The sequence below is a fragment of the Carya illinoinensis genome, chromosome 5 (genome assembly GCF_018687715.1).
Source record: "Carya illinoinensis cultivar Pawnee chromosome 5, C.illinoinensisPawnee_v1, whole genome shotgun sequence".
Classification (NCBI taxonomy): domain Eukaryota; kingdom Viridiplantae; phylum Streptophyta; class Magnoliopsida; order Fagales; family Juglandaceae; genus Carya; species Carya illinoinensis.
In genome coordinates, this window is record NC_056756.1 from 9490234 (window position 1) to 9500651 (window position 10418).

Consider the following 10418-nt stretch of genomic DNA (forward strand, 5'->3'; position numbering starts at 1 on the left):
ATTTATAAATTAATGAAAATTCATGTGATATATTAAATCTATTTTACGGTAAAAATAATTTTACAATCTTACATATTATATTAAGTTAAATTATTTTATAAATTTATTTTTATATAATCCATTTATGATTAAAATATTATGTATACACACACTAAGGTTTTCAGTTTGGATTGAAAAGCAATACTATCGACTCATCTCATCTCATCTCATCGTTATTATTTTTCTAAATTTTTATATAAAATATAATAAACAATTTAACTTTTTTAAATCTTAACAAAATAATAATATTAAAAAATAATATTATAACAATATTTTATTTAACTTTAATCTCAACTCATCTCATCTTAACTCACTATCTTAAACTAACCTAATATATCACGAAGAAAAATTTTACTCATCATCTTCACATCACACATTATATATAACTTTTTAATTTTTAATTTTTGATTTTTTAAATGTGTGGTGTATGGATGATGAGTAGAAAAATTTAATTAATTTAGAAAAAATGAAACAAAAAAAAATTATAAAAAATAAAAAATAAATATGATGTATGATGTGTAAAAATGATAAATAGTAAAGCTCTATCAAGAATGCATTGAAACGAGATATGACATAGAATAAAACGCTTTAGACAGTAAGGAGGACGATGATCGAGTCAGATCATTATCATATAAAATACATGCACGCTTGGAAAAAAAATTATATTAATTATTTGCAACATTATAATTTATTTCTTCATTTTTTTTCAAAACCATGCAATAATTTTCTGCCTTATTTATCCTCTCGCTTATCCACCCTTTTTCATTATATAGATGAGGGTCTGGAGAATGAAAAGGCATGTCTTATTCGGTTCATGGTCACGTGGCATACTCTAGGCCTCAAGAATGCTACTTCATAATGTCGACGAATTGTACGGCGAACCTATGCCCTGACCACCGTTGCGGATCAGCCTGTATGCTTGCAGTTGCAGGCCCCCGGGCTCTTTCAGTCGAGAACCGTGAAAAAATACATCCAATCGAAGAGAGATTGAGATGTCCCTTTTCTTATGATAGCAAGAAGATTTAATAGAATTGTTAGGTAAAGAGACAAATCTCCCCCTCTGCCTTTTATCCAGCTTTATCAGGCAGCCAATGTTTCCTTCCATGCCAATCATAAAATAATATTATAATTCTACACCATTTTGTATACAATAATGCAGCTAGCTACTTAAATAATTGAACAAAAACTATGTACATTCGGGGGAGGCTTTGATTAATTTGGTCATTCTTTCATATATATATATATATATATATATAATTCATAAATTTGTTGAATACTCGATGATCATGAATAACAAGTGTACACGTTTTCCCAACAGGGATTGATTTGAGGAAGGGAAAGCATATCACGAGAGCCTCTTCTTCTTCTATCTTTGCAGACTTATCCCACGCATGCATTTGTCCTTGTTTAGACATTCATCGTGAGAATCCAAAGCTTTTTGTAGCGAAGTTGCGCATCTCCAACACCATCGTGTTTCGTATCTCTTCCCTGCAGTCTTCAGAGCCGTGGGGGTTTTATAAAAACTACGTACATTGGATGATTCACATTTTTGTCTTTTTATTAAACTAGCCATCGACAGGAACGACAGTTGCATGAGGTAAAAGACTGCCACCCGAGGGACTGGTAATCTGTCATTTTGTACAGTTACATAATTCGATCAAACAAGTGCTAAAGTCGAAGATAGCTAGCTATTGTTGTGAAACCGACTATCACAAACAAAATAAAAAGCAAACATTAACATTCACATTATACAAAATTAATGTGATTCAATAATCTATGTATTTCTATTGAATTGCAGAGAATTTTATTATATTAGAGAATCACAATATATACATTGGGGGTTAAATCTCACTGTTTATAATATTGAGAATTTTCATTAAGCATATATTTATAATATTACATGACGAAAATCATAATTTTTACTCGTCTACATTATTTGCTCGAGCTTAGCGTCAAGTAAACTTTATTCTTGGTGCCTTCTCTAATCTTAAATAGTGTCAAAAATTTTCTAAGCTTGTGCTCCATGGCACAATACTTATTAAAAATCTACTCAACAAACCATAATGCATCATTGTCGAATCAAATCATCATTTATCAATTCGATCTGACACATCAATAAAATTAGGCTCCACAAATTCAACGGTTATTTTTATATAGAAAAATTATACTCATCATCTCTATACTACATATTAAATTAAATTTTTTATTTTTTTACTTATTAAATATATAATATATAAATGATGAGGAGAAGAATCTTTTTAATCAGTAATAATAAAAAACAAATAAAAAATGCAATATAATGTATATCTTAGAAATGATGAATAAAATGACTTTTTATACGCGTGCGTTTGGGCCTGTCTTCTTTAGTAGATCTTCATCTTCACGCGCAGCCATCTCTACCGACATTAATTAACAATATCCATTCTTAACTGGTAAAGAAGGAAAGGAAAAAAGGGTATCGCGTATAAATAAATCAACGTATCATCAAGCTCTTTACGAGAATTCTTCACATTCTTTGCTGGTATTAGAGCCATCTGCCTTGCACTTGGGAACAGTAAACAGCGTAGAAAAAGAAAAATAAGACTTCTGAACAGTGAAGGAATACGTACTCCGATTCTTTTGCTTTCATATCAAACACATGCATGCTTATCCCCATCTTCATCTCGGATTTTGTGGTGTATGGGGAATGCATAACTAGCAGTGGAGTCTCTATTATGAACTGTTCTTGATCATTCATCAGCTTGGATATTGCAGATTCTCTCGATAGCACCTGTCATAAGTTGCTACAGTACTGGCCAAAGAACAAATATTTGATGGTTTTAATAAGTTAGGTTTTGTATCAAATCATTCTAACAGTCAAAGATAAGACCCTTCGCAATCGATTAACTGATTCATAAAAATTATTTATTTGAAAATACATTTATCGACATAACAATCATGTTTAATTTTTAAAAAATTATAATGAATCTCGTTATAAATGATAAATGATTAATAACATGTTTATACGCCAATTTATAAATAATAAAAACGTAAAAATCACGAATAAAACAACACAACATGCCACTTCAACTTATGTAATCGGTCCTTTAAGAATGAACAAGCAATAATTAGGAAGTTTCTAAATAAGTTATGAATATATAAAGTTATAAACTACACAGCATGAAACTCAGCTTAGGTATGCTTAATGATTTCTTAATTGATGGGTAGGTTTAACTTCCCCACTCCCTCCTGCTCGAGTAATCATATATATATATATATATAAAGTTATGATATTTATAGTTGTAGTTGTACAAGCATCATGCAGTCTTTTTGAAAAAAATAAATTAATATAAGACTCATGAAAAAAAAAATCTAAAATTTTAATCGTGGATCTCACTCTTTTTCAAAACGATTACGTGGTATTTGCATACTCTACAACTGTATGTAACATTACTCATATATATATTGATAATAGTCTAAATCTAAAAAGATAATTTTTCATTATCTAACTTTCATCATATTATATAAGATGTGTCACATTTATCGTTATCGAATGATCCTTTATCATCTAATATTAATAAATATGTCACGTCTTATATAGTAAAATAAAAATGAGATAATAGAATTGTGTATAGTATTACTCAATTCCAAAATATGTTTTTCTATCAAAGCAAACAAATAACGCGAGAATGATTAGATTATAGAATGCGAAAGTTGGGAGCACATCATGTAGAGTGCACGATACTACACGAATTTCTTAAAAGGAAAAATAGACGTGACATTTTTTTGGTCACACAGTGCATCAACTACTTTCCATCTGCCATTTTTTTTTTTAATTTAATTAAGTGACCTTTGAAGCTGACCCAACATTTCCACTATTGGAGACAAACATTGTAGCAGTGGTGGATTATGTCCTCATCCAATTTCCTGAAACACGTTAGTTAGACGTACGTTATTATCTCACTGTCTAGTGCCATGTTTTGTTTCAATTAATGCTGATGGAGTACTTTAGATTATGTAGTATATATGTACCATAAAGATATTAGGAACAATGTTAATTATACTCACAAAAAACTTCTATATTTATATATATTCACATGTACTTTTTTTTTTATCTATATACTATTTTATTAAAAAATAATGTGAATATTTTTGGTCTAAAAAAATGGGAGTTTATATTTTTTTTATTTATATAAATAATTTTAATAACACGTCATCATGTAATAAAATAAAAATACTATATTATATGAAATTCTTAAATAATTATCTTTGTCCACGTGGTCTCATATGAAGCCCATTTGATAAAACCACATAAGACCGCAGTGCACATTATAGGTACCCAAATAACTTCATCGGGAAATTGACTCCATCTATTGCCGTCTCTCTCCAACTCTTAGGCCTTAGCTATAGGGGTGTGGAGCCCATAGCTGGACCTTCGCCTTGCTGGCTTCAAGCTCTCCATTGTTGGCCTTTTATCTGGCTTGTCTACCGAGAATGAGCGAGAGCTTCCGTTCTGCCAATCCTCAACGCATAGACTCTGGTGTTTCTCAAAGTTCCCCCCCATTTTACCTTTGTTCTCCTTCTTCAAATCTTTCATCATCCACAGACCTCTACAAAGCAAACACAATCAAGACCAATTTTTTGCTCTTATTGGATTCGATGGATCCACAGATCTAGTCTAATGCCTGGTCACGCCCTCACGAGCTTCTTCTCGCTCTTTCCAGATCCTTCTCTTCTTGAGCTGTAACCCGCGGTAGCTTTCACAAACCTGCCAACTTATTGTGTAAGTTCTTTTAGTATCATTATTTTTCGTTCATTTTTAGCATATGCGTTTTTTGTTGTCATAGTCTTATTGCTTATATTATTATATATGTAAGAAAAGGAAGTTGAATTTTTGGGATTGATGAATTTTTGGGGGGATTTGTACGGTTCAGTTTTTCAGTGTGAAGAGGTAGACCTTCTGGATATCCCAAATGGCTGACCTAACACTTGTCCGAGAGAGAGTGGCTTTGACCAATATATTTTTTTTTTTTTTCAAAAACGCCCCTTTGGTTCTCTTTTGATTTTTTCATCATTAGCGGCTGTTCGTGGTCATAGGGTTTTCTTTTTACAAGAGGAAACAAAGATGGGCGTCAGATTATAGGACTCAATTGCTTCTCTGGTTCAATCTTCCTACTGAATTCAACTGTCAAGGTGGCTTCTAAATGTCATTTATTTGATGTCGTTAAGCTCTAGTCGTTCAATTACTTATTCCGTTCGCACTTTGTTGTTGATTTTGTAGGTTCTAATTAACAAGTTTTGATTTTTATATGTGCTTTTATCGTTGATGTCTTGTAGTGTGATTATTGTGCTGTGAAGTTGAGAAGAACAGAATACAGAATTGGGTTTCTGGGTCAGTTGTTTTTGATGTGGATGAGAATTTTGAGGGTTGTTTAGATGAGATGAGGGATGTTACCGGAGTTGATGAACTTTTTGAGGGCCTGTTTTCGGCCGAGGTCATATGTTCATGCGGCTTCTGATGCAGTGGGGCGCCAAGATGGGCTATTGTGGTACAAAGACAGCGGACAGCACTTGAATGGTGAATTCTCTATGGCTGTAGTCCAGGCCAACAATTTGCTTGAGGACCAGAGCCAGCTGGAGTCTGGCAGTTTGAGCTCGCATGAGACCGGCCCCTATGGTACCTTTGTTGGTATCTATGATGGGCACGGCGGGCCTGAGACATCACGCTATATCAATGTTCACCTATTTCAGCATCTGAAGAGTGAGTGACTTGACTCCTAGTTTGATAGAATATTATGTTCCAAAGGTTTCTTTCTGTTCTATTTTTATGCGTAAGTTTGGGCCCCCAAGAGGAAAGATGGAAAGATACAGACCATTGACCTCTGCTTCATTAGGTGTAATCCTCAGCTGATTGTTTTGTATCTTGGAATTATTTTGGTCCCAAGTTTGAATGCTCCTTATTCGGATGCTGATAAAATTGAAAAAAAGAAAATACATAATACACGACAAGTCTTTAGATGGCTGACTGAAAGAGTAGTCGTAAACTTCTAGGTTGGTTGAGTTAGAAAGGTCTCATGTGTAAGTATCTGAAAATGAAAGAATCACCAAGTTGAATTCATTTAAAGGCAAAATAGGTGCCAAAAATATTGGTATTTTTAAGATTTAGAATTTCAGTTTCTCGACTCTTTCTTCCTTTTGCTATTCTGTCCCTTTTCCCCTTATCAGCCGCTAACTGGAGCAGTAGAATTGTGAACGTGAAAATTTGGTACTCAAGTGAGTTAATACTGTGGATAAAATATGTTTTTGTGGTGATTTTGTGGGTTTTAAGACCCAGCACTGGTGCTGAATATTTTTTTAATTATTTTTATATGCAGGGTTTACTGCAGAGCAACAATCGATGTCAATGGATGTGATACGGAAAGCATTTCAAGCAACAGAAGATGGGTTTTTGTCTCTTGTTACCAGAGAATGGCCAATAAAACCACAGATTGCAGCCGTTGGGTCATGTGCCCTTGTTGGCATTATTTGTGGGGGAACCCTTTACATTGCCAACCTTGGTGATTCCCGTGCTGTCCTGGGAAGAGTGGTGAGGGCAACAGGGGAGGTTTTAGCCATCCAAATGTCGATGGAGCACAATGCTTGTATAGAATCTGTGAGACAGGAGCTGCAGTCTTTGCATCCCAATGACTCACAGATTGTAGTGTTGAAACATAATGTATGGCGTGTAAAAGGCCTTATACAGGTGAGTTTCATTTGATATTTAGAAAATGGTTTAGCATCAATTTTTCTTGCAGTTGGAGCAAGTAAAGAAAATTATATGTTCCTAATTTATGTAGTACCGTTCAGGCTTTATTTTCTATTTATGAGTGCAGTTCCTATTTTTTTAATTATTTCCATCTTGTGTTATTTCCCCTCCCCCTCTTCCACCTCTTTTGACAGAGGTAAATTCTTCAGTTCATTTATAATTTTGGATGATTTTATCATTGGTGTCAACGTAGGCCACTGATGAGGCCGCTTTTTCAGTGCATTGACTCTTATAGCGGATCAGAGGAAAGTGGGATAAGTGGCTGTTAATTCATACTTCATACTTCAGGCTTCAGGATTCCTCTTCCTCTTCTTGCTTGCTTTCTACTAAATTCCTGAGCAATAATGGAAAGGATTCTCAAACTTTCTTGTTTAATTTGACCACACACTTCACTATATAACCAGCCATACTTCAGATGGCCCAACTCCTAATCATGCTAGTCAAGCAATATTAGTGATTGGAGTTTAATATGAAGCCTGAGTTTGGATAAGATAGATAAGATAAACATGTAGGAGGAAATCATTGCAGTTGGTATAAATGCTACATAAATTAGAAGTGTGGCACCTCTGATATTTTATTAATCTTGTAATTGTGAAAATATATATCCGCCTGTGAGAATCATTGGGACAGACTGTCGTGAATCATTATGATGAATTCTGAGAAAAAGCGAGAGAGCTAGCGTGCCTCTTTGTCTGTTACTAAGGAAGCATATTTCTCTGACATATGTAACTTGACTGCATCTTTATCAATACAAAGCAGGATTTTAACGTGATGATGCTGGACAAGAGTTTGGTTCAACCGTTCATGTGGATATATGTTGGCTTAATTGACTTTATGCATCTTCTTTTTTTAAATGCTTTCTTACCGATCAAAAAAAAAAAAAAACTTTCCATAATTACTTAAGTCTTTCATCTTGCAGATTTCTAGATCAATTGGTGATGTATATTTAAAAAAGTCTGAGTTCAACAGGGAGCCTTTATATTCTAAGTTTCGCCTTCGGGAACCTTTCGAAAGGCCAATACTTAGTTCTGAACCAGCAATATCGGTGCACCAATTGCAACCACATGATCAATTTATTATATTTGCATCTGATGGGCTGTGGGAGCACCTTAGCAATCAGGAAGCAGTTGATATGGTTCAAAATCATCCACACAATGTAAGTTACATAAATTTAGTACTAATTGCTCGTTCTTTATTGGTAAAGAGAACTTATGTTGTTTCAGTCCTGGGTCAGGAAGTATGGTAGAGACAATATGCAGTTCAACCTAGATCTGGGTTGGTCTCCTTCAATATCTAGCAAGTAGAATTCTTGGTGGACTGATGTGCTAGTTGTTTTGACGTATGTGAATGCCTTTCTATATTTACCATAAGAGTCATTGCTGGAGTTATATCGTCTTGGTCATCATGATCATTATCATGTTCTTCATGGCAGTTGGTAGCCGTGCATATAATGAAAATTTGACTATGTGGTTGACATCTTTTAGGACGTTAAATTCAGTTGGGAGTGCTTCAGCCAGGCGTAAATTCTTAATCTCCTTTTCCAGACCCCTTCCCCCTGTCCTTTTCTTGTTCCTAAACTGATGGATTCTACATTCTTTTGCTTTGACATTCAACCATATTTGTGGGGGAAATGAGGTTTGTAAGAAAATATTAGTTTGGGCTGCCCTTCCCATTGTGAAGGAAGTGTCTTCATTTGACCACTGTTATATAATCTTCAGTGGGATCGATTAGAGTTTTATCCAGTGGCCTTAATTTACTCATTAAAGAGAAAATATTGCCTTATTAGTTATTTTGTCTCAGAACGTACTGATAAGACAAACTCTAATACAGTAAATGAGCATTTGGATTCATAGTAAGTGTTCCAATAGGTTTTCTCTGTCATATGGGATAAAAACCATGTATTCCTTTGGATGCAATGCAAAAAGTGGTGGAATTAAATCATTTCCATTGAGCATCGAATGTATTGTAGATGCCTGCCATTCTGCTGTGGCTTGGCTTACTCTACCCCAAGTTAAGATAACTTGAATCTGCTCCTGTGCTTGCTTGCAGGATTTTGTTGAATGCCAAATGAGAACTGTCCATCAGACAGGAGAGAAAAATTAACTCCCACCTTTTTTGTTTTTCTTTGAATCTTATTTGGCACATGCTATATGGAATACAGTCAAATCCGATCCTTGTTACTTTCTATTGAAGTAATAGGTTTATGTCAGACGTCAAGCTTTATTGTTGGAGGTGGAAAAGGGAAAGAAAATTTACTTCTGTTGAACTTCATGCAGGGAAGTGCAAGAAGGCTAGTAAAAGCTGCTTTGCAAGAAGCCGCAAAGAAGAGAGAAATGAGGTATTCAGACTTGAAGAGGATCGACCGTGGTGTCCGCCGCCATTTCCACGATGATATCACAGTGATTGTTGTCTTTGTAGACTCAAATCTCGTAAGCAGGGCTAGCTCAGTCAGGTGTCCTACTATATCCGTGAGAGGGGGTGGTATAAACCTTCCCCCTAACACACTGGCACCTTGTATGACGCCAACTGAAGTTGGCAATACTTAGTTAAGATCTATGTTGTGCTTGTCTGTTGTACTATTTCCTATGTGAATACCAGGTAGCTACCCGAAGAGATCGCATGAGCAGGCCTTCAATTCTTTAGTGTACTCCGTAACCTTTAACTGTATTTAGCATCTGTGCCAAAAATGAAAAGAAACCGGAGAAAGACAACATTTCTAGGTGACAGACATGATGGTTATTTCCTCGGCACTGTTCTTACCCTCTTAATTTTTTCCCCTTCCTGTTTGCTTGCTTCTTTGCTCTTTCCACTCTACTCTAAATTGGCATTGAGAAAAGTTTGAGCTGTGGAGTGATTTGCAGGCAGAGTTGTGCAAAGAAGATACACATTGGATACTCGATATTCGGGTCACTTATCTGGGGGAAAACGAGTTCAAAACATGGGTGGTGGTCAGGTAAAATCAGAAATATTGCCATGATATTGTGAACTCTTCCTAATATTGCTCTCATTTTATGGAGATATCAAAAGCGCTCTACGCTTGTGGGTGGTAGCTCAGATTTTGGTGCCTTGATTCCCAAAGGAAAGAGAGACCATTTATGAGAGATGATGTCAATTGACGGGGTAGAAGTACTGTGAAGGAGAGCTATACGGTGTGAGAACTTAAGAAGAAAACACCCTCAGTACAATCTCGGATCACCCCACCCCAGACCATTTATTTCACATCTTACTGGTCAGCAGCATTTTCAGTCAGTCAATTTCCTTGGGATTGAATTAAACGAACTGCACAAACAAGCGTGGTGGGCACAATCCAATAGAGGTGATACATTGGTCTTGGATCACTTCCACTAGAGTTGTTAACTAGTAGGCACAGGTAAACAATGCCGTTTATCATTGAACTTAATGAGTTTACATCAGGAGTCCTGTCCATCTGATATATAATGACACATTCATCGAAATTCTAAATAGAAACGTTGAAAAAGCGAGGAAGTAGGGAGTTACGAGGAGGGAGAAAGGCTGCCTTTTCTGTCTTTCTTGTCAGAGGTTCAGAGATTGAGCATATTCTCGCTAACCCATAAAAGAAAATAAAAGAAAAGAA

At 35.2% G+C, this 10418-nt stretch overlaps 1 protein-coding gene across 3 annotated transcripts; it reads left to right on the forward strand.

Moving 5' to 3' along the window:
- The first annotated feature begins 4343 nt into the window (after positions 1–4343).
- Positions 4344–9549, forward strand: LOC122310703 (probable protein phosphatase 2C 60). Of its 3 annotated transcripts, XM_043124813.1 has the most exons (6): positions 4345–4801; positions 5116–5211; positions 5356–5779; positions 6393–6760; positions 7743–7979; positions 9100–9549. In XM_043124813.1, the coding sequence occupies exons 3-6, from the start codon at positions 5467–5469 to the stop codon at positions 9367–9369; spliced, it is 1188 nt and encodes a 395-aa protein (XP_042980747.1). In that variant the 5' UTR covers positions 4345–4801; positions 5116–5211; positions 5356–5466; the 3' UTR covers positions 9370–9549. The 3 variants fall into 3 exon arrangements, with proteins under 3 accessions (XP_042980748.1, XP_042980747.1, XP_042980746.1); XM_043124814.1 differs by lacking the exon at positions 5116–5211 and having other exon boundaries at positions 4344–4801; positions 8873–9146; XM_043124812.1 differs by lacking the exon at positions 5116–5211.
- Positions 9550–10418: the final 869 nt, after the last annotated feature.

Coding starts and splice junctions, on each gene's coding strand:
- LOC122310703 (XM_043124813.1), top strand. CDS start 5,467: ATGTTACCGGAGTTGATGAACTTTTTGAGGGCCTGTTTTCGGCCGAGG. Junction 5,780..6,392: donor CCTATTTCAGCATCTGAAGA/GTGAGTGACTTG, acceptor TTTTATATGCAG/GGTTTACTGCAGAGCAACAA. Junction 6,761..7,742: donor GTGTAAAAGGCCTTATACAG/GTGAGTTTCATT, acceptor TTCATCTTGCAG/ATTTCTAGATCAATTGGTGA.